The sequence below is a fragment of the Anser anser genome, assembly GCF_964211835.1.
Source record: "Anser anser genome assembly, chromosome: 17".
Lineage (NCBI taxonomy): Eukaryota > Metazoa > Chordata > Aves > Anseriformes > Anatidae > Anser > Anser anser.
This window is the reverse complement of record NC_139738.1, coordinates 12027586-12052401: the sequence shown is the minus strand read 5'-3', so window position 1 is coordinate 12052401 and position 24816 is coordinate 12027586. Positions and strand designations below refer to the sequence as shown.

The 24816-nt window shown below is 46.8% G+C and overlaps 1 protein-coding gene across 3 annotated transcripts in view; it reads right to left on the bottom strand.

The window, feature by feature from the left end:
* LOC310883018 (cell division control protein 42 homolog) overlaps window positions 1-24816 on the bottom strand; it is a 26224-nt gene extending 1408 nt beyond the window's left edge. The window contains exons 1-6 of one of the 3 annotated variants that reach the window (XM_083802639.1): window positions 24662-24816; window positions 13081-13222; window positions 8385-8457; window positions 6074-6183; window positions 5769-5966; window positions 644-1496 (exon numbers count right to left, since the gene is read on the bottom strand). In XM_083802639.1, coding sequence (XP_083658765.1) covers window positions 1407-1496; window positions 5769-5966; window positions 6074-6183; window positions 8385-8457; window positions 13081-13185 — 576 coding nt within the window. In that variant the 5' untranslated portion in view covers window positions 13186-13222; window positions 24662-24816 and the 3' untranslated portion in view covers window positions 644-1406. Of the gene's footprint in view, window positions 1-643; window positions 1497-2442; window positions 3622-5768; window positions 5967-6073; window positions 6184-8384; window positions 8458-13080; window positions 13223-24661 lie in introns of those variants that run through there. The other 2 variants (XM_083802640.1, XM_083802638.1) reach the window with 2 other exon arrangements.

Below are 24816 nucleotides of genomic sequence, written 5' to 3'. Positions count from 1 at the left end.
CTGAAAAGGGGCAAAGAGAGAAAGGGGCAGTCTCATTTTTGAGTTCACATAAACAAAACCAGAGAGAGCCAGGTGGCAGACAGACCGTGCTAGTGAGGGGTCGAGGTTTGCCATCCAGACCTCCCAGAGCCTCCTCTGCTCAGCCCGGGGCTGCCCGAGCTGCGCTGCTGCAGTTAGCAGGCCCTCAGCAGAGCATCTGCTTTGCTGAGCAGGAACAGAGTCCTTTGAGAACGGACCAGTATACTCCACAAGAAGCGAACACGGGTACTGAAGTCATTTACCCAATGCAGATTTTATGGTTAGTTGGCTAGTAACACATTTCACATGCTAACGACAAAGCAGAAAGTGTTGCATTCGAATGAAGAGCTCGGTGCGGAGCACGCCGAGCACAGCGGTGCAGACACCCGTGTGTCAGGGGGGAGAAGAAGAGACAAGGCAAGCATGCAACGATCAATTGCTCTGGGACACGCTGCGGTCAGGCCTCTGGCCCCACGCACCCCATGGTTAAGAAGCAGCCAGGTGGAGCCAAGAAGCTGTGCATGGTATCGGAGGAGTCAAGATGGGAGGAGTACAAAGCAGGTACATGGCGTAAGGGTTAAACTGAAGCCAGGAAGTGCAAATCAGAATAAAGCTTCATCAGTCCTTTATACAAACAACCGCAATTTTTAATTTCAAAATTTAAAGAAACTACAATTGACGTTTTCTCCTTAAAACAATAAAAATCAGAAGCGTAAGAGTAAGAAGCAGCTTTACATCTTACAATAACAGGCTTTAAGGATCTATTACTGAAATGTTCTACCATATTAGTGAAAGCAAGAAGTTTAACAGTTCATCAAGCAGTAGCAAATACATTGATATTTCCTTCCCAAGGACTTACAAGTACTCCACTACAGCACAGACAGCCAAAGCAATAGCAACAGAAAAACATCTCACTGCACAAAGGAGAACCAGAAAATCCTTCACATTACAGCATAACTTGCAGATCACCGTTTCATGTACTTTTGTCATGCAAATACATTTAACAAGAGTCACAAGTAGAAATTGAAAATACGCATCGCTTCTTCCAGCTGGATTCAGGAAGATCAGACATCATGTCTTATTCTGCCAATCTCTCTTTAAAATAATGATGTAATCAGATCCTTTCCCCCAACAGCCTGAATTATAAAGCTACCCACATCTGGCAACCCAAGCAGCAGAGAGTTAAGCGAGTCCAGTTCACGTTCCACAGTCACAATGTTTTACTAAAGATCTTAAGTATGGTTTTCAGTCCAAGAGCTAATACAGAGGTTGCTCTAAAATGGTAAGCAGACACAACGGCTTTCAATAAAGGTGGTTTTATTCATTTTTAACCAGGTTTCTACAGTAGTGGGACAGAGGAAGCAGCAGCAAGAGGGGAAGGAGAAAGCTTAGAATATACAGCACTTCCTTTTGGGCTGAGTTTCCGGAGGCTCGAGGGCAGCTAGGATAGCCTCATCAAACACATTCTTCAGACCTCTCTACAAGACAGAGGGGAGGAGAAAAAACAGCAGCCAGGTTAGAGGATTAGAGAAAAACAAGCAGATACAAAGAGCATTCAGGACAGAGCAGACTGAATTCACAGAGGCAGTAAAAAGATTCACTTGGCAAAAAACAAAGTAGATCTCAGGCAGAAATCTCGTTTAGATGACCCAGAAGTCAAAGTCAGAGATAGACAAAACATGTGGCAGGCCATCAAGTTCGACAAAATGAACACCCAAAAGGGCAGAGGCACAAACATAGCAGCAACTTGCAGAGACAAATAGGGAAGGAGCTGCACAAAAAGCAGTGGCTACCCCTTCACTGAACGTACAGTACACTGTACTGAACGTACACTTAGTGAGATTAGAGGGGAACAAACATGTTGGAGAGCAGCTTGCCCCACCACAGGGGCCCAAAGGGTTGCCCAAACACCTCCTTTTGTAGTCACCCACTGTGGGTAGTAGGCAAGCACATGAGATGCAGGGACTCGCTGCTCCCATCTACTAGGGCAGCAGCCAGTCCAGAGCAAAGGCTCCAAATAATTCTGCTCTGTGAATTCAGTCCCTGAATAACTGAAGATTTCCGGAGAGCTGGGAAAACACAGTCTGGGACTGAAGCAGCACCTCTCTAATAAGCCATCGTCACCTTCAGACACTGGCTACTGGTCATGTAAGAAGTGATGCAGTACCTTACCTAGCGCTGCTGTGCTGACACTAGGAGCCAGCCACAGGAACAACGCGTTTCAGTTATTCAGTTAGTTACCACGGCAAGTATAACCACTCAAGTCCAGGAAGACAGACACGGCGTTAGGACTGGAATAACAGAGATCCAACACCACACCAGAAGTCACAGAGCTGCCGGAAGCCTGCGGGGATTACACCGGAGCACAAAGCACGCCTTGCCATTTGCTGGAAGCACAACGGAAACACCAAAGCACACGGCCACCCCCGCACAGCTCTGCCAAGCTACAGGTGAACACCGGAAGTGAAACCTGGCTCACTTTGGGCTAACTGGACTCGCCTAAATCTACTGTCATGAGCGCAACCTTCATAAATTCAGAACTGCTTTATACCAGCCAGAGAACAGAAAAGTTTAAGTTGCTTTCTGCAAGTAAGTTCATCTCTGCAAAATTAAGATTTCTTTTTTAAAAGAAAGATCATTCAAATGTAACAGATTTCTCCCTCACAGGTTAAACTAGATACATCTTTTAGCAAGTCTTTTACTGAAGCACATAATGGGAGATCTAAGACAATTCTATCTGGAAGCATTTAAGTCCTTCAAATTACATGCAGTATTATATTTGAAAGTACATAAACTGTCTAAGGAAGTTACCACGTACAATAATTCCATACATTCTCTCCAGCATTTTTTTTAAAAGCATTGCAACCCATACTGATAAAAACCTATAGACTTCAAATAAATAATGCCTAAATGCAGTCTGAGTACGAAGTACACTTCCTTTCTCCATGAGATTAAGGCTGTCGTATAGACTCAACTGTAAGATGTTAAAGAACTCAAACAGAGGAATAGTCACGAAAATAGGCTTCCTGAACTCTACTACTCAGGGGTTCCTTCATTTTCCTAGCCCACAAAAATGGGGATCAACGAAGAGGAGAAAAACCAGGGGCAAAGTTGTTGTGAAAGTAAGACTAGAGTCAGAAGTCCGGATGACAGAAGAATAACCCCATGAAGGGAGCAGCGTCTGACACCACAGCACACGGCCTTGGTGCTCTGGTTCAAGTAACACTGTTCTGGGCTGCACTGGGGAGCCAGCTAAGCTCAGGCTCCCCTTATTCACAGGGGGTTTAAGACACTTTATAAATCTGGCTGTGTCAAAATAATCAACTATGTTCAAGTCCAACATCAGGAAAAAAAAGAACCAAATTCAAAATGTTTCCTTGTGTCAGGTACTGGCACTGAGCTACAGAAAGTTACTCAGACTTGTATCAAATATACCAAGCAACAATCGGTCATTTTATTTGTAAGCTGTTTGTCAGTCATCCTTCCCTAAAACAGAACATTATCTGCTTTTACAGTGGTATTTGGGTATTATTTTGTAGATAGAATTGAAGAAACTGAAACAGATCTACTTCACTGCGTTCATCACAAAAAGGGATTCTATACCTAAAAGAGAAGAGGGGAATAAAACTCACTCATCACCATTACACATTCAAACTCAAGAAGGTAAAGGTACCGTCTTTATAAAAAACGCTCAAACTCAGCCTCTTACAGCTCACCTACTACTTTCAGAAATGACCCACAGGCAAGCAAAACTTTCCTTCCAGAAAAATACGTACTCCAGCTCCGCAATGTTATGATTATTTGCTACTGCAGTGCCAAAGTCATCTGCAAGTTAGTGGGACGGCAGAAGACACCCTAGGCTGCTGAGGTGAACTGTGTAGATGGATGGTAAGGGAAAGAGACTGGAACTACCCAGCTGAGTCTAGCTTCAGTTGAAACCAACTGCTACAACACTGCCTTGCAGGTAGGAAAACAACCCTCCTGGCCAGAACGGCCAGCCACCTTCTGTGTTCAGCAAGCTGCCAGCTAGATCACTGCTGGAAACTTCCAACATCCCTTTGCAGAGAACTTCTGTTTCTGCTCAGCAGCTATCGCCAACAGACTGAGGAAGAGATGTTTTGTGGTGAAGGTCAATAACAAACGAAGTAAAAGAGAACAGAGCAGAAGCAGACTGACTAGTCTCTCAGGTGAGAATGCTTCTGAACCATCCTACCAGGTTATTCTCTGTTTCTGAAACCACTATCGGGTGTACAGTTGCTAGTACTCTGCAAGAAATTCAGGCTGAACTTCCCAGCATATAAAGCTGTTCCCTGCAACTGATACAGTTAGCTTATCTGGAAATAAAAGAACAAAATGGCTTCCATGCCATTTGAGCAGATTAAAGAAGGCCAGCCTAAAGCTACAGAAGAGTGCGTCTCCCTCACCAACTTAAGACAAAAATCCTAGTATCCATTTAACCAGTGAGTAGGTTCTACAGCCTAGTCAGCAGCAGCATTCAAGTTGTGCAACAGACACCAGCTAAAACGGTATTTGAGGACTAAACAGCTATAGGAGAATTACAGTTCAAGCACCAACAGCCCTCCTTTTGCACGTGGGCACTAAGGAGGAACAGCCAAGGCCACCTTTTGCTTAGGGATTCCCAGGATGAACTACAGTATGCCTTACCACAACACCTCCAGTACCAGTGTCCTGCTAAATTCCCTCAAAAGCCTCTTCTCAGCAATCACTCAGACAAAGCTTTGTTACAAAAAGTCTCAGGAACCCAAACAGAAGAGCCACCATGCAACCTGGGCAAAAGGTGCAAGAAACGCTTCACAAAGTTCAGCAATAAAGCTTTGTGCTCAAGATACTATAGATCAACGCACAAAAAAACTGAAAAGAGCAAGACTTGATACTGTGCACCTTTAGTTCCATGCACATCAGGTAGGGACAAATTCTTCACAGAGCATTAAATAAGAGTTGAAATAAATTCTGCAAAAGTAGGCACACAAGATTAAGTTTCGGAGGCATCCAAAGACAGCATTCCAGCTAGCCAGTCAATGGTTACTTCCCACCCCACCCCAGTATTCCTGACTTAAAGGGAAAGAACTGTTAGGTTTCCTGGCCTCAAGTCAGCAGTTTTAGTTGTTTTTAGACTCGTTTTCACAAGTTAGTTCACAGCACCACCATGTTGACATCTTAAGAACTATTTGATGGTTATTTTCTGTTTCAACAGAACTTCCATCTTAAGGCAGATAAAGGAAATGTACATCACCACAGACTAGGTGGCGAGAAGAAAAAGGAAGCTCTCACAGGAAGAGAAAGAAGATTTCACAGCTAGGAAGGCTTCTATTCTTAGAAGAGAACTAACTTTGCTGAGATATAAACCACTCATCTGAGAGGTGTTATTATTATTTTGTTTTGCCTGCTCTCTTCAGTAGTGAACTGCATTCTGTGTTCTAACCCACTCGTTGTCCATAACAAGCCCTGTAAGTTTTTGACAGCTATTTTGCTCCAACACAAAAGCAAACTAAGCAAGCAAACCCTCCTCCGTCTCCCCGCTACACTTTGCCTAATCTTTACAGGCTGATTTGCTTTGTACCACTGCCAGCTCCTCGTGCCTGAGAACGACAGGACAGAGAAAGCTACCGTGCCAACAGCAGAAAGAGCTCACAACCTTTCACATTCATACTGAACTGTTCTTCCCCTGTAACTGAAAAAAAAAAGTATGGAATACAAGCAAGCAGAAACAGTCAAAGACCAACTCTTACCTGCGTAAGTGCAGAGCATTCCACGTATTTAACAGCCTTCAGGTCCCGGGCCAGTTTTTCAGCCGTCTCTGGAGTTATGGGCTTCTGCTTGTTCTTGGCAAGTTTCTCAATTGTTGAGGGATCATCTCTTAGATCAATTTGGGTCCCAACAAGCAGGAAAGGAGTCTTTGGACAATGGTGAGTAATTTCAGGTACCCACTAAGGAGAGAAGATACAGCATTTGTTACTGATCACCTAGATTAACTCCCTTAGTTATTCCTAAAATCACTGCACCAACTCCTCCCTTTCTAGACAGTTAAACAAACCTTTTCTTTCACATTTTCAAATGAAGAAGGAGACACCACTGAAAAACAGACCAGAAATACATCTGTCTGTGGATAGCTGAGAGGTCGTAATCTATCATAATCTTCCTGACCTAGAAGAGGAGAAAATTAACAGCATTAGAGGCAGACAGCAAAATGCCACCCTTTACAGGTTGCTAGAATACATATTGCAGCACAAAAGCATTATTGTGAGTAATCCTAACTCTTAAGCAAATACACATGCCCTGAATCCAAACATTAAGGAGCCTAGTTTCCAAATACAGAATTCAGTCAGTTGCTATGTAACAAGCTGCTTAAAGTCACAGGAGAGCATGGAAGTCAGGAGTATGCTCTAACAAATTTAGATCCAGCAGCCACAGACTGCAGAACACTTTCCTCAATTACAACAAAGACATTTATAGAAGTCTTCTGCACCTGCTCTATCTATTAAATGGATTTTGCAAGGTATTTTGCCATCAAATTTCATTAACATGCACAAACACAGTTTTGTTCACTAGGTCCCAACCGATACTTGCAAACATCTAGTGAAGCATCCTTTGAGCAGTAAAAGAATGCTGCTGTTATGGGAATAATCAGGCTGTCCAGCAGCATTCCCCCAAGAACACACCGAAGTCCCAGTGCAGGCTGTGTTTCAAAGGAAGCCAGGCTTTCTTTTGTGTCAGACAGCAGGCAGTCGTTAGAGTGCACCATTAGCAGTGACTCACTAGCTTTACCTCTGGGCAAGCTTGTTTTTATACCTGTCCAATTCAGCTTTCTTTTTAGAAAACAAAGCAAGCCTCACACTTAAGGAGCTGCTGTATGAACTGACAACCAGTTAAGAAACTTGTTCAAAAGACCTCAGATTTCAACTAGTGGTCTCTTGGCCATGGAGGACAAAGACCTCCGAGACTTTGAAGTAGCTGACTCAACACCTGGGACATCTCAGTGCAAGATGACCTACGGTCTTCAAACCGTAAAAAAAAACGTAAAAAATGCCTAAAAAAGCTTGTTAAAGCTATGGTGCTTGGCTGGACACAGATGAACTAAGCACTGACCAAAATACCTTGCTGCAATTAGCAGTGTACTCCAAAAAGCTGTCTTCACAGTAGAAAAACAAATCTTTTATAATAAAAGTCGTTAACATGGGTTTTATCCACTTTTTTATTATTTATTTATTTAAGTTCTGTAACTTGTGATAGCTACTGTTTATCAAACAGCTGGGTGACTCCTGAAGTGCCAAGCCTTCCATTCCAGAAGCCTGGCTCCAGAAGGGAAGCCTTTATATTCACAAGCTCGTCAAGTCACCCATATGCACTCAGCCATTTGGTAATCCTGCAGGACTACTAGATGGGTTACTGCGCTCAGGGGCTGACAGCATGAATGTGCACTTCTGCACAAGCTCTGGTTTCCAAAGGCCTGCGCCATGAGAACCTCAGCAGGACAACAGGCAGCAGGACCAAAACACAGCTCTTACTGGTACCAGTGAACAGCTCCAAAGCCAAGCAGGACCCTTGCGTACTGTAAGAATACAGTACACCACGGTAAAAACAGCTGGAAAGAGTCACGTTAAGTTCTACCAAGTCAATTTTAGGTAACGTGTTACTAAGGTCTCCTGAAGGACCATACATTGAAGACTAATTCACAATATCAGATGCTGCTGTACTGCTCTGGTGTTATTATGGGCTGGGGACTGGGTAATTAACATTTGAACCAGTTTCTACCCTTTCCCATTAAGTTTTCCATGCTCTGTAATAAACATAGTTTAATCACTGTACATTTCTCCATTCCGAAACTGAAATACAGTCTAGTAAATATGAAGAATTGTGCAGATTCTCAATTTTAAAAAGCAGAGGGCTTACGAAATTCCATACAACCTCCAGATTTCATCCACCTTATGGCAGCAAAGACAAGCCACATGGGCATCTAAGAGGTTCCAATGCTTGTCATCCTCTATTGACATTTGGCAAAAAATAATAGGCTATTTACTAAACAAAAAAAAAATCACACACAGCCCATGTATTTTCTTCAGTTTTCTCCTTTACTTTTGTTTAAATAAGAGAAATCTCTTATCCACCAGGTAATCCCTAATTTAGAAGTACAAGTTTGAAACTTGTTACGTAGTGTCACAAAATAGAACAGCTCTACAAGAAGGTTGGGTGGTTTGTTTAATGAACTCAATTTAGCAACTCCCAAAAGCTCAGGAAAGTGGAATAAAGATTTTTCCCTTTTATAAAAAAACAACTGTATGTCTTCAAGTTCAACATCATAACTAAAAGTTGGGGTGTTACAATGATGCAAGCACTTGATTTCTCACCTGCAGTATCAAAGAGGCCTAGGGTGTAAGGCTCTCCTCCAATCATCACTGTTACAGCATAGTTATCGAAAACCTGTTAAGAAAGCATATCAAGAGGATGTGAATAAGCCATCATCCTACTCACCTTGCCAGAGCACCTCCAGTTTGTATAACAGTCATCTAAGCAGGACAACAGAATCCATCAGGCTTACTATGCTGCTATTAACAGGACAATTCAATTTGGAACAGGGATGCAAGAGTTGTTTCCATGAGGTATCTAAAGCAAAAGCACACCAGATACACCACTGCATGCAACTGGGTAAAACCCACTGAACAAAACACCTCTAACAGCTCTTGCCTGTAATTGAGGTTTCCCACATTGCCACAGAAATTTCAGCCTTCGCACTTACACCCAATAACACATGTCCTCACTAAGACAGAAGTGATGAACTTCAGCCTTGCCTTACTTACATCCTTCAGGACAGAGCTATGAGGTTACTACTCATAGGACTGCAGTCCTCTGAAGTTCATCTTTCTGAACAGCAAGGGAACACAATACAGACCCCACCTTTTCAGCAGGAAATTATCCTCCAACTTTGGAGGAAAGCATCCCCAGCAATGCAGCCAGTCAAAATCAGTATGTGCCAAATTTACATGCTCAATCTAAATGGTGAATCCAGCTCTGGAAGATCAACTCATGGTGTCTCTGTGCAGCAGCCAGCACAACAGTCCTGTCCACAAGAGGAGCCATGCTACACGGGTCAAAAGCTAGCCCTGCACCAGAAATGGTTGATGCAGTAACTTGTTTACAACACAGCTGATCACGAGGACCTATCAAAGCTTTTTCCAAAGCTTTTTTTTAACCAAAGCCTTTTCGTTCAAAACCTGCATGCTCATTAAGGAGTTTGCTGTCTGAGGTCAGCATCCATAATTTCAAAGACCACTGCATCTTCAGAACCACGACAGACTCTTTCAGAAGTTACCACCACCGAGAGCCATTCCCACTGAAACAAAAGCTGTCTCCGCATTCTGCACTGCAAAATTACTCAGAGACGGTTGAGATCCAAGTAAGGATCAGCAGCAGGCTACACTTCAGCACAAACCTGAAGGCTCAGCAGCTCTCACAACTGACATTAACTGCAGCATTAAAGCAGGTCACACTCAACTTGAAAGCTTTTCATGGAAGTGAGAGAAGGAGGAACATGGAGAAATGAGCTGTCACATGCACTTATAATAAGGGCTTCATTAAGAGCCCAGGTCCTTGAAAAAATCCCACTGAAGTTTGAAGCTAAGACCAGCAAGACAGCGCTTCGAATCTGAACTTTCAAGAGCTCATCAGATCAGTCTCCTTTCCAGGCAACTGTCCTGGTTAAAGCAATACCCGACACCACACATTTTTTTCAACTTGGCACAACCTACTGTGACTGAGAAGCTGTATGCAGGAAGCTGCACATCCCCAGCTGGAAGTCCACTTTCCAGACTTCTTTGGATTAGCCTTCAAGATGTTCAGTACTGTACTAGATTTCGACATGCAGGTCCATTATCTGCAGCCCAATCCCTCCCACACTAACAGCCCAGAAAGCATCCAGTTACAAACAAGACCTTCAGCCTGGAGGAGGGCAGCGGGCATTTCACTGGGCATATTCAACGTATGACGACCGCTGCTCCAAGACTGCAAAGTACAGCTCAGGATGAGAACTCCCCTGCTAGGTACAGACCAGGAGACTGGTATGCCCCCACCGAAGGTCAGAACATTTCTTCTTTGAGACCTCAGCAGGCGGTGAGAAGTTTAATCCCCCAAAGACACTCAACCAGCACTCCTGCTCGACTCTGGCCCTCTACTATCCCCTTTTATTTTGCCCAGCGAACAGCAAGTTGAAAATACTATTTGGAGCTGCCCATTTTTAGGAGCATTAACATATTTGTTTTGTTTTTATGTTCCCTATCTGTTTGGGGTTTGTTTGTTTTTAAAGGTACAGCCACTATTGAAAAGGTCTGGGGTTCAGCACTAAGGAGAGGCCAAGGTTACGAGACTGGCCTTCAGACAAACCTGGAAGCTACAGACCCAGCACAACCCATAATTTTATTTTCAGTTGAGCCAAACAGGCTAAAACCCAGAGCAGCCATTAGCCAGACAAAAAGTTTCAATTCCTGCCAGTACCAGACAGCCCTTTACAGCAGGAAGCCTGAGCTTTCGTGGTACAGGGCTCACACCTGCCCTACCATTCCCCAGACAAGTTCCTTGCTACCTTTTCTGAAAATGGGAATGAAAACCATGCATGGACTAACTCAGTACCAGCATGAAATTCATCTCCCACCAGGAAACACCCTCAAGAAAGAGAAAGAACCGCAAAACAAGTAAAACTTATCTAGCAGTCTGAACTGCTGCAAACATCAGCGTTTTGCTCCTATTCTTGTTCACAAGTACTGCTAAGTGCAACGACCACATGTGCTTTATCTCAGCACCTTCAGTATTGCATACACGGAAGGACTCAGCCAAAAGCAGGCTGATTTCTTCACTGCAGCACTCCACGTACCACGGGACGCACTCGACGAAGGGTGCCTGCCATCTTCCTCTCTCAGACACCTCACAGTAGCATGCAGCAGGATCTGCTGTTAGATCAGCAGCGTAGCTACAGCAGGACTCCCAGTGCTGGCTGGCTCACTGGCCTTGAGCTGCCACCCGTATTTACCATGCTCCAGAGCAGAACTTTATCTCCAGGTTTTCCTGCTTAACCATTTCTGTTGCGCAGTCTGACTTTATTCTAGGGACCTTCTTACATTGTCTCCTTCTTCAGCCACAAACATTTCACGGACATTCAGGTTTGCTGACTCTCCGCTTGCTTTCATTTGGGAACAATGCCGTTACATTTCTTTTCCTGTTTATTACTAGAAGCATTAGCCTGAATATCAGAGGTTACTTACCAGTTTCCAGAGTTTGAAATAAGCAGGGTTAGAAATAAACCTGTGATATTCCCAGAACAACGTGTTTCTTGAGCCATGAGGTTCAGAGGTAAATACTATTTCAGAAGCATTAGACAGTTTTAAAAGGCACCAGAATTAAGCCTCGGCACACCTTGAAAACACTTCTCTGGCAAGTAACTTAATTTCTTGGAGTAGCTTTTCCACATCGTTTCTTACCAGGGATTTATAGACAGTGCTACCATCTGCAGGACAGCAAATTCAAAGAGTATATTTTGAAGCCTCTTGAGTTTAAGATTAAAACTTTTCAACGTAATTAAGGGTAATTTCACTAGGGATAAGTATAGAAGCTGCTGGCTGCCTGCCCAACCTCACTGATCACTTTCATTTTGCTATGACCATAAAGACTAGCTTAAATAGGGCAAGCAGAATTCCATAGGCTCGGTATGCAACATGCCTGTCCTAGAAGGACCACAGCAAGATACTCAGTACCACTCTGAAAAGCTTGAGAATGGTGAAGTGCCCCCACTAGCTCATAACAAGAGGATCTCCATGACAAGCTGAACTTAGGTCTCCGTGCCCACAACACAACCCTCAGGTTGGTCACTGCATCCAAGCTGAATACGCTCAGGTTTGAGGGTACTTTTATCAGCTTCCTCTTCAGCTCCAGATCTATAACTAAAACAAAAGAAATATCAAACCCATGGAAGTCCATCCGATTCCTAGGAAACCTCAAATTTAGCGAGCTGAAGATCTTTAGGGAGTATAGAAAGACAACAGTTAAAAAAAGAGGCATGGAAGCTCACTGCAACTTCTCTTCCACAAAGGCAGGATTTTTTTTTAAACTAGCTGCTATTTTGAAAGAGGCATCAGGAAGGAGCTACCCAGTAACTCAAGAGGAGTTATCTGCTCTTTTAAGTTGCTTTACAATAGCAGAAAAGATCATTGACCCCAAAACCAAACTGAACTATCTCACTGTCAGCACACCAATCTTGCATATCCAATATTAACAGCAGCGACACTTCCCTACTAGAAAAATAACACATGTGCCTCAGCCAAACTGCTCTAAACTTGATTTTTAGATAAGCCAAAGGATTCAGTATCTCAGAAATCTGACCTTGTAATACTCAGAGGTTACTGAAGAGTGTTTCATGGAGACAGAAATAGCAAAGGACTACACAAAGTTAAGTATCCGGATGTACAACCGGAAAGAGATTGTGCCGTCTAGATGCAAACATGACTTCAGCCAAACACGACAGAAATAACTAGACATGCTCCACAGTTCACCGCAAGACCTATGGACCTCTTGGAGTTGCAAAGCAAAAAAATCAGCATCAGAAACAGTAACTGTGGTCACTGGCTGTTCTAGCAGCATGAAGCACTAGTTTCCCTAGAAGTGAAGGCCTAAAGGTGAAGGTGCAGCTACAACTGAGCTCAGCAAGCTGGACAGCAGTTCCTGCTGCTCACTCTCCACTTACCAGTTCCAGCAACTGCAAGTGATCTTATTCACAGAACCCAGCTGATGGCCACCAAACAGAACCCAGATTCTACAAAGCAGTCAAACAGCATACAGACTACATGCACAAGAAGAATCCCAGCACTACCAGGTAACAGCAAAGCTCAGTAGCAGCGGCGTACCAAGCTGATCGTTACTTTTCCATGATGTGTTAGTCTCCAACATGCTGTAAGAACAAGCGTTAAGGCGTTCATGCCATGATGGTTAGTTAGGAAGGAAACTCATGCTGCCCAACCCCATCAGGCCCAAAGGACAACTGGAGCCGTTCTCAGCACTCACCGTTGGTACATATTCCGATGGGAATTTATTTGTTGTGTAGGAAATTAAGAGACAGGTTTTACCAACAGCGCCATCGCCCACGACTACACACTTAATCGTCTGCATAGCTGACGTCTGCTATAGTATCAACTCCAATGTGAACCTGAAAGAAAACAAGAGAAGTATTTAGAGGTTTTCATTCTCACTGGATAGCAGGTTGTCACTAGTAAGCTTCAGCCGGAGCCCAAGCCCCCTAACAGGCCACATGGGATCTGAACACAAGACATTCCTAGATGGTGGAGTGATACAGTCTCTCCACCACACACACACCCCAGAGGATTTCCATATACGCAAATTCCTCCATATAGCCAGCCTCCCCACTGCATACAACTGCCAAATACCTGCCAAGATTCTATTTGGCACAGTCACTTTTCATGCTGGGCAGAAGAACCAGGTAAATTACATCACTCCTGGACACAGGGTGGTTTTTGCTTAGTTACCTAGAGCTGGGAGGAAAAACAATCTTTGCCTTCCCAGAGCGTTTCTAACGCATAAAAATCTCCAGCCTTAGATGCACTGAAAGGTAGAAGTGTGAGCTTGGGTCTCAATAGCTGCTAAGTAAAACACATCTCCCAAGAAAATACAGCAGTATGAGTTTTGAAACTAATTTATGGTGTAAAAATAAGCAGGTATAGACAGAAGTAAACATGACAGGATTAATCCTCCCCCCCACCCCCCCCCTTTTTTTTTTTTGAAGGTTTAAGTACAGTTCTAAAATCCCTGGGTTACAGTTGCTACTTCGCAAGTACTTTGATCCCCGCTTGGAAGTGGCGACCAAGCTGAGGAACTCGGCAGCACCAGACCCCAAACAATCTCATTACTCCCCAGACACAAGATCTGGAAGCAGCCAGCTGCTGCAGTGCCGCCCCACTACAGGATTTAGTATTGGAACTAAATCAATATTTACCTTGCCACCTCAATCAATATTGGCCTATCAATACTTCTAAACCTTAGCTTGCTTCCTCCAGTGCCAGACACAGCCGCCCTTCATTACAATGTCATTTTAATTAGAAAAATACAAGGCCTTCAGTCATTTCTTTTCCACATACAGGTATGAAATCCTGACTCCAGCAAGCCTAAGTGTCAAAGTTGCCACCAAGTTTCAAACATTTCCGTATTCCGGAATCTACAGCAGCAAAGATTTGCTAACTGAATTATCCTCAGCTAGGGTGCATGGGGAGAGGACAGGACAAGATACCCACTACAAGTTGCCCCCCAAAATGGTGGCAATGCTTTAGGCTAGCAAGGATGTCACCGTGGCTCTCATTTCTGGGTAACTGCATAAAAAAAAAAAATCGAGCTGATCCCTACAGAACCATGCCACCGGGACCTTCCTGGGGATCTCCCTTTTCTGGATGATCTAGGAGAAAGAAAGACACAGTTCCAGATTTTGAGCGCTCTGGTCACAGTAAGCAATACAACTGGATACAGCACAGCTTCCATGGGAAGGTAATTGCTAAGGACTCAGGACAAACAGCATCAGCAGCTTTTCTTCACATGCTGCAGGGATGCTCCAAGATTCAGACAGAGCCAGCTATCTTCAAATGAACAATCTCAAAAGCTGCCCGAAGACAACCATTCAGCGGTGCCACTGCACGGCCCAGGTAGCAACCTTTGAGTTCTTTTCAGCACTAGTAGATCAAGTACAAAGAAACACCCCAAATGGGGTTTTCCAGCCATTTCTTGCTTGCTTTTTCAGTTCCAAGTGGAATCCATTACGCTGCTCACCCAAATTCAAGAAATCTCTGCTCCAGCTGGCCTCGCTCATCCCAGGCACTGGGACAAGCAGAGGAGCGCACCCACCTCCGGGTTACACTGCCAGCTGCTGCCACCCCTTCGGAGGGAGCCCAGCTCACTTGCCACCCCTCTGGCAGACACCCACCCCTCTGTCCTGCCCTCCTCCCTCCTTCCCAATCCTCCTCCTCTTCTACTCCCCCTGTAATCTGCAGGTACATCTCCAAGGTAGCCTTTCCATAAGCCCACAGCACGCTACCTAACGGAAGAACCCAGCACTCTGAAGCACATCCTGTGCATTGCAACATCCCAACCCAATTAACTACAAAGTGCTGCGTGTGCACTCGTACAGGAAAAGCTCACGTATGCCTTCATAAAAAAGGGTGTAACTGATGTTATTCACTAAGCCTCATTGCTCCAGAGGACCTCAGCCAAGCAGTAATGAAGCGACACCAGCATTACAAGGCGCATCAGATCACAACTGCACCGCAAACCCCGCATTTGTCTGCCCTTGGCCACAGCCAGGTCCCCACAGCGGCTCCAGGTGAGACGATGCTCTGCTCTTACCGGGGCTCAGCTCAGACCCTTCCTTCCCCTGTGACCGAAAAGACAAGCTGGGCATGCACCATGCATGCTGGCAGCAATATGCCTGAAGCCGTCAGGTCAGGCTCGTGCATCAACATAGCCCGTGCACCACAGGGCACCACCAGCAGTCCCAGAGGATCTCATACAGAAGCGCTGCTCGCCCTCACCACGCACCTCCTGCCAGCAGGTCAGACCAGGCTGCAAACGCTGCAGCACAAAGCAGGACCTGAACTGCACAGCAGGGGTCCGGAGAAGTCAGGGTGGGTTTTCTTAAAGGAAGAAAAGAAAAAAAAAGATTGACCACGAAACACTGAAATTCTAGCGGGCTGACTGCTGCTCCTCCACAGAGATTTAATTCACCCCACGTCCAAGTGAAAGCCATTCTGCTCTTTAGGATTGCTGCGTTAAAGGGCCAAACTGCATTCGAGCACATCCGCTACGTAAAGGGATCCTCCCCACATTTTGATAAACAGATACATAAGTTCACCTCTAAACACTGAAATAAGGCGACCTAAGTTTTAAGCAGATTTAGACTGTTAAGCATAGGCCTCCGAAGTTTTACTGGTGGGAAAGCAGAGTTGTTGAATAAGTTATTTTACTTGGATTAGAAGGCTTTCCATATTTCCTGGATGAGCTACCTGATGTTCTCCACTTCTAGCAGGTCCACAAAACACAGCTGAAAACAAATTGTTAGGGAGCTTACATGTACTATCTGAGCACCTATTCCTCCATAGGGGGAAAAAAAAAACATTTAGAGACACATATATCAAGTTGTGACATGAATAGTCCAATACGAGATACAACTGGAGGCTAATTCATCCCCAAAGCGAATGCTGGGGAAGGGAGAAAGAGTTTCAAGTTTTTGTCTCCTCCCCACAAAGCGCCTAACAGAAGCAAGTCTACTTAGAGGACACCCAGGAGGACCAGAAAGCACTCAATTTTGTTTCTTTTAAATGTCTGAGAGACTTGAGATAGACTGGAAAGCACCCAGTGTGAGTGCAGGAAGTAGACTGAGCCATGTAGCTGTGAGCCTTTCGGTCAAGCCCAGAGAAGAAGGCTGATGAAGGCTGAATGTAACGCAATTTAACTTAGTTCTGCTCAACAAGGCTTTTTTTAAACCTAAATTCATTTAATTTTCCAAACCTCTTTGTATTATAATCATGAAAAAAAAAGAAAACAGTGCTTCAGTAAAAAATGTTAACTGATCATACTTCTAACATTTGTTAAATTTTCACCTGTTCAGCGTGTGATTTCACAGAACTCAGAAGCACCCCAGAAAAACAGGATCTAGCTTTCTGGAACCTGTGGGTTACAGTGCCTGGTAGCCTACAAATTCATCCCATGGTCCTCCTATTCCAGGACCAGCAGGTCCATTTTTCAGAATTTTGCTTTAAAGCTTGGTTATGCTTCTCACCTTCAGGATTTCTACCTTTAGGATTAATCCTCGAAAGTTGCAACCGACAAATCCAAGCGTTCGGCCGGACACTTAACCGAAGTGCCCCACGCAGTATTGCACTAAGAGGCGTCACACCACACATCTGCACCAAGGAAAGCTTGGAATTGCACCCCTTCCCAGCACAGGCCTGAACACACTCCAGACGACGTCGCCAGACCACAAAAACCTGAAGCAGCCCACGGCGGGCTACCGCTTCCCAGCGCAACTGGGAGAAACGCTTGCCCGAAGAGCCGCAGCCCCCCTCACGCAAGCCATCTTCCCATCACAAAGGCAAACACACAAAGCGCGGCGTTGCTACAGGAGCTGCTTAGGTTTGAAAAACAGCACGTACTTCACGGTAGTTACGATATATTCCAGTAGCAATATGAAGTACTAACTGAAGGGTTAGTGAAATGGTGTCCATCTTCATACCTGAGTGCTCTCTACTACAGCACGGAGCACAAACCTCCGCAATCCCACCATCACTCCTGCCACACGAGCAGCTCAACCGCTTCAAGCTTAAGATTCTGTTCATTTTTGAGCTACTAATTTCTGTTTTCATGTTAAAAATGTGTACCTTCCTCTAGCCAAAGGAAACCAAGCTGTCAAATCTGTCCACACATCCTGTACTAGCTTCCTGCCGAGCCACGGCAGCACCGTGACTTCCCCTTCACGCAGTGCTGCGGCTGCTGCCATTTCAGCACACGGTGGCTGAGCCCCGCTCGCTGCAAGCTGGCGATCGAGAACCATTTCACAACGCTCTTCAGCACGCACAACATTAACGCGCAAGCCGAAGCTTGAGCAGCCTGTCACAGCTTCAGAGCCTGCTCCGCACTGCAACAAAACAAGCACAGCCATTTCTGGAGACTGAAAAGACCACGAAGACTTTTTTCCAAACAATGGCTTTACAGTAAACAGGGCATTCATCTAACTCCTCTGGGGTCAAAGCAGTCAGAACAACGCTATCCAGAGGATTTTATCCACGCCGATCTGTTAAACACTTTCATCCTTCCACACTACCTTTCATTTCATATCTTATAAAAGAAACATTTCTAAATAAAGCATGTGACTGATCCAGGAGCACGTTCTCGGACAAAATCCCACCCATTTCAAGGCACCGCACCCCAAAGCGCTGCTCCTCCCCTGCACCACCTCCTCGGCCCCCACCAGAGAGCACCACTTTTGCTTTTCAAACTGAGAAGTCTCCCACACCGTGTGCACCGCAGTGCTATCATCAGTTAGTAGCACCCAAGCAGCCAGGTGTGCCCCACCAGAGACACCTACCAATATCATACGGAGAAAGTTGCATGCCTGCACTGCAAAGCCAGCAGAGCGGCAGACGCCGCGGCTCCGAGATCCCTGCACACAACCAGCTCTCCTAAGACCCCAAAGCACACAAGTTCAGCTGTCAGCACGAGGCTGGACCTCTTGGTGACCCCTCCGTTGCCACACATGGCACAAAACACCAACAGAAGCAGCTCTCTGAGATGGACTCCAGGAAGAACAGCAAACAGAAACCGAAGTCAAATCTGGTTTGAGGAGCAGTGTTACCACGGGCAGTACTTCCCTCTGCAAGCATACAACAGCCGTTTCCAGAAGTTACCCAACACTTCTCAGGCCCACCTTTCAGCTTGCTAGGAGTCGTCTTCTTCGTGGAGGAGACCTCACCCCACAAGTATGCCAGCACAGAAGCAGCAGATGTGCAACATAAAATGTAGAACACATAAACCACTCGGTGCCCGACAGTACCTGCCCACTCGTCTGTAGCACCGACTGCTGCACGCACACAGGCTCAAGTCAGGCTGACGGCCTGGGGGTTCAATTTCTTAAAGAGAGCCAAAAAAAAAAACGTTGTCAAGCTACAAACAGCACGGCAGCAGCACTCCCTCAGAGCAAAGCAAAGGATGAAGTCTAAGGCAAAATCTGCAAAGAGCAGGAGACTTGCTTAAACAATCTGGTACCAAATCAATTAAGGGTCCTGAAAAAAGATCCTTCTTTTTGAGGATTTTTTGACCTGCCAATAAAAATTCAGACGTTCCTTTAAATCCTACCTCAAAATGTACACTCTGCAACATAGGGACATCTCCAAAGAGGTGCTGCCGTTCGGTTTATAGACAAGTTATCTAATCCTGAGACATACAGCCAAAAAGTTGGTGCTACAAGGTGCTCTCGAGACAACCACAAGACTTCTGGTGAAGACCCAGCCTTTGCCATCACCCACAGCCCCGGTCTCGGTGTGCAGCAGAAAAAACTGACAGCAGCAGGGACCCACGGTCCCTGCCACCACGAGGGCAGGACGGGCTCCGTGACACACCGCAGTCTGATGTTGGTCTCGGGACCACAAAGGCTGCCCTCAGTACAGGGGCACCAGCTCAACATAGGGGCGCGCCAAGTTCCCAGGCACATAGTCAAAGCCTGCCACTTGACAAAACTTGACTATCCCGGCATCTATGTGGTTTTCAAGCAACTTTTTTTTCTGGACAAGTTACTATGAGTTACCAAAGGAGAAGTCCAAGGTGTTCTTAAAAGACAAGTGCCCGAGATGAGCTGCTTTTATACACTTAACGCAACTTTCCTGGTTAAGCACTGAGTGACAGCTACTGTGAGCTACTTCTCAAAGGCTCCTCACAACAAACCAGACGAGCAGAGATGTGCACAGGACAGGAATTAAAGGCAGCTGGCTGGGGGAATTTTAAAAACCCGAACCTGAACTACTAGCAGCATTATACCGTCTTTCAAGTTCCACAATTAAAAAAAAAAGGCAGTTGATAGCCACACCATTGCATTTCAGTCTGATGTTCCACAGAAGAGCTACCCGTGAAGCCCGGTCAAACAGTGACCGTGACTCCATGGGCCCTGTGCTGCCACAGCAGTCGCAGTGATCCCGTGCTGCAGGGCTGACATCAGCTCACGTGCTTCACTGCCAGTTCGTCCCGCTTCGTACCTCCGAGCGGCTTAGAGCAGATGCTAAGTTGACAACAGTAACCTTCCCCTTAACATCAACTCAACAGGAAAAGGCAAGAGCGCGAGATGGCTGCACCGCCAAAACCAGCCGGCAGCGCTGGGAAAACCCCGCCCTTATTAAGCACCAAGAAGCACACATGCTTGCATTAAGTTCTTATTTTTGTCAAGGACATCTCGAGATTTTACTCTTCGCTAACTTCCCCACAGGAAGCTGTTTTACTCTACCGTGTAACAAAATCCTGTGCGGTATCCTCGTTCTGCGTGAAGCAGCCCTAGCTGAATGCCCTCGGGTTCATGCCGCTAAGTGACAAAGATGATGCAGAGCAGCCCTGTGCTGCTGTCTGCACTACTGACTGATCACGATGCACGCTCACCTCGATGTTTCCCTGCCAGTGGACGAGCTGACATTGGCAGAGCTGCTATTTTGATGCCCACTTGTTCCCAGTGGCAGGCACCCTGCGTGCACATCAGCATTGCTGTTACGTCCGGGGAGCGGTGCAGCTGCTGGGGCTCCGCACACACAAACCGCCCGGTGTCTGGAGGAAGCAGCGCACCGGGGGGCAGCTCAGGCCTATCAGCAACACTGCCAAGGCCTGAAGAGATGAAGCTTCAACAGCATTCCAGAAGAGACTTTTCATCAACCCACCTCGGCATTTCTATTAAAGCTAACGAAGCAGCTGGAGAACTAGAGAACAGCCAAAGCCAGAGCAGCGGAGGGTGCCTGGCACCTGGCAGCCGCGGGAGGAAGCAGTGTGGCTGGCACCAGCCCTGCCTCCCAGCACGACAGCCCTCAACAGCTGGCACACGCAGACACAGCACCTCCTGCTCCAGGGCATGGAAGAAGAGGATCCCCGAGAGCCCCTCTGCAGATACTCAGAGCCTAGGCTGAACAACACAAGCAGTGAAGTCACTGAACTTGAGCCGACTGACCGAACGCACGGGAGCGAACCACAGCCAGAGGATGCCCGCTGGCGTGACAAAGCCCAGCACCGCCACAGCCAGGCTTCTCCCCTTGGTGTTTGCCGTTCACCAGCTGCAGCAGGTCTACTGCAAAGAGCTACACAAGCTCCACGACACCACGAAGTGGTGGGTGCCTTCCTCCCTTACATCCAAAAACTGCAAGAGCAGTTCCGTCGTTTTCCTCCAAAACGGAACACATCGTTGGACAAAGCCGCGGCACCTTTCAGCCCACGATCCGAGCGGTTCAAGACAGCCCATTACAGGAGGTGCCCGTTGTGGCACCCGCAGCCAGTGCCGCACCACGAGGAACCACGGCCGACTGCCTCCGAGCCTCCACCAGGCCCACACCACCACCGCTGGAGCTTGGCCCTGACCCTGATTCAGCCCAGTGAAAGCCTCCACCCAGCCACAGTTTGGTCTACACTTCGAAACCTGCAATCTGACCACGGGCACAGAAGACTCAATACAGACGAACGTGGTATCTGCACACTGCTTCCAAAGAGAAAGGCTCAAGGGAAGGCCCTGTGCGCGCAGAAAATGCACAAAAAAGCATTTGTCTTTTTTCATGAGACGAGAACAGAGTTCAGAATAACTTATGCTGGGAATTATGCCTTACCATTCAAAAGAAATGGGGGTAAATTAGCAACACAACAGCTTAAAAATAGAACAATGCTTCTGAAAAGCTTTTGCACATCTAGCTCATTTTCTCTTTATAAAGCCATTTTTTTTTTTTTAGAAGAGTCAGTGACGCCTCATGAAAAACAAAGTCACTTTACTGATGAGGAAACGGGTTAAATGGTATTTTGGAGCTTTTAACAACTTCTTTAAAGCAGAAATCATAACCTGAAACTCAAAAGGAAGAGCACAAAGGTCAATTACATGACAACACAGTTGAAACTCTGCTTCTCACATTCATTATTTTAAGTTTATTGCGTACCCAGGACTAAGTAAACAAACTCAATTCTTCCATCCAACATCCATCTAAAGGACCCACCAGCAGAACCTGGGAATACCTCGCCTTAATGCACATTCTGTCACTTTTTTGCTTTCTGGCCACTGATTTTGGCCAGTAACCCAGGTACCATCAGAAAGGTACAGAAGGGGTTGCAAGAACTTCCCAAGGCAGCTGCTGCAACAGGGTGTCCGCAGATACTCAAGAAGGTTTAGGCCCTAGGAAGTACCCTGGCAAAAGTCTTACCCACCACTTCTAGGGGTTATCCCTTCTGACGGATACCCTTAGCACGTATGGTATAAGCTATTTTAAACATGGCTTTGAAGGAAGCCAGCTAATTAACTGACGATAGGATGCAGAAGTATAGCTGCTTTACGTTCCTTTAAAAGTTTCAGTATAAAAGCTTATCTAGTCATTATGTCATTTTATTTGTTGTATATTAAATACTAAAAATAGTTTTTCATATGCATTTAGCATAACGGGGTGACAGGAGCCATGGCAGAAGCCTAAAATACACTAAGTGGATAAAGAGAGCTGCTTGCTAGATAGAGTACTAAAAAACAATTTCACTTCCATTTACTTTGACAGCGCCCTCATCTTCCAGAAAAAGAGGCGTTCTTTCCTCAGAAACCAAGCCTCAAGCCTGAGGATAACTACATCCCCCTACAACCCCTCTTTACAGGGTATCACTGTAGAAGCTGGGATGGCTGAAATTCGTATGATTGAGCCTAAAGGCAAAGCGAAAGCTGGGCCAACCCCTGAAGGCAGGCAGATGGACTAGCAGGACTGAAGGGTGCAGGACCACAGACGACTGAAAGCTGCAAGCACTCACAGTGGTATAAAGCAGATTACTGAAACTGCAGTGATGTGTGTTCAGTACATCGTACAGGTTCTCAGAAGCCTGAAGCAGAGCTGGAACCTACTATACCAATACGTTGTATTAGCTTTGAAGCCTGTAGGGCAACAGATAACTGATGAAAAGATTTTAATTAAGATGTCCCAGCTGTCTATGCTCATAAGACTTGGAAATTTACTTCAGTACAAGAATTCCATTTTAACTGGAAGGAGCTGTTATATCAGGATTAGCAGCCAGCTTCACACTGCACTCAGCACCAGCCTTTTACATGTTTCCTGGGAAAGTAAGAAAAAGATAGAGGCACACTCACCAGGGAAAACCCTACAAGTTTCAGATGGCTCCATTTCTCTTTACAAGTAATCTTTTAGTAGAAGACCTACAGTTTTATTTTAGATACTCCAGGGATTTCACAACCCATCTATTTAACAACAAAAACAAACGTTCCAAAACTGGCCATCAGTTTTAGGTAAGCAAATAACCCAAACCAGCATATGTAATGAATCAAAAGCATCAGGTACAGGTCATGAATAACTAAGTTCAAAGTACGCAAATCTAATGATTAAAATTTCTGCCTGAAACATGTTAGCAAATTGCAAGCAAGTTTTATCTTGCATTACAGTAGTTTTTATTCCTTGCCAAGACTTAAAAATGCTTTTCCTCCTAATTACTGAGGCACATAAGGAGTAAACACTTTGAACAAAGAATGATTTCACAATTAACAATATATTGATTCAAGCCTTATGGTCATCCGTGTGACCTGTTTCAGGCATGTATTTGCCTTCCCCATAATGCTTACACTAACCAGGAGCAGTTTGCAAAGAAGAACAACAGATTTTCCACGTATAGTTATCCAAATATGAAGACTTTCTATCTAGAGTTGCTTTTGCAATTGAACCTTTTGCTAACCAGAAGAGACAATTCTTAAGCGCTTTACTGAACTATTCCAATCAGTAATACTTAGCGCAAGTTTGACGCAGGCTTTAAATACTCTTCTAAAGAAAGGAAATTTGGGGCATTTCTGTTTAACGCTTTGAACAAGGACAGTTAGCACCTCTTTTTCTAGGGGAGAAGAAACATAGACAGACGAACAGGAGACAAAGACGACCGCAGATGGTCAGACTGAACTACTTTTGACTACGCGGTCGTCACCGGTCTCCTCGTTAAGGCCTCGCCTTCACGGCGCTTTGTCAAAGGATGGCAGCAGAGCGGCTCTGGGGCTTGCAGTACCCGCATGGACAGGGCGAACAGCCCCATTTTGCAACTCTTCCTTAAGGGCGGCTTTCACAACCCCAGAGGCTCTGCCCGCAGCCACCTGGCTGCAGAGGGCACCCCACCGCTGCCGCCAGCTCCCACCGCCTTCACGCCCCTCACCGAGGCAGCTCCACGGCCCCTTCGCCTTACTACAAGCGCTGCTCCAAAAGCGAAAGGGAAAAACGCGTGGCGGCGGCGGCAGCCCTCGGAGCACCGCCACCGTCTCCTGCGCTCGCCGACACCAGGCAGCACCGCACCGGGAGCAGGCCCCGGGGCAGGGCAGCGGCACGGAGCGCCCCCCCCCCCCCTCCGACCCAGGGGCCCGCAGTGGGGCCCCGCGCAGCGCTCGGAAGAAGCGGGAGGCCGGAGCCCCGCCAGCATCGACCCCCGGGGCCCCCCCGCAGCCCGGCCGCCGCTCCCCGCCGGGTGCCGAGGCACCGGGCCCCCCCCCCCCCGCCCCGCTCGGGCCCGAGAGGGCCGCTGGGCCCGGCACTTCCTGCCGCCGCTCCCCAGCGCCGAGGCCCCGCCGGAACGGGCGGAGGAGGAGGAAGCGGCGGGCGGGCGCCGCCACCGTCCCGGCCGCCGCCGCCCCGGGCGCCGCCGCAGGGCCCCCCCCCTCGGCGCACCCCTACAGGAAGAGCCCCGGCTGAGAAGGCCCCACACGCACAGCGCGGCCCCGGGAGGGCGGCTCCCGCCCGGCCGGCCCCGAGCGCTGCCCTCCTCCTTCCCCCCTCGCGGCGCGGCGCCCCCCGGCCGGGGGCTGAGGGGGGCGGAGGGGCCCGGCCCGTGCCGGCGCCCCGCTCACCTCCGCGTCTCCGCCGGGCGTTGGCAGCTCGCTGCGGGGTCTCCTCGGCTCAGGCACAGGGGCACGCCGCCGCTGACGTCACCACGCAGCGAGCCGGGGAGGCGGGGCCCCGCCGACTCGGGCTGGGGCTTGCGCGGCCGGCGATGACGTCACCC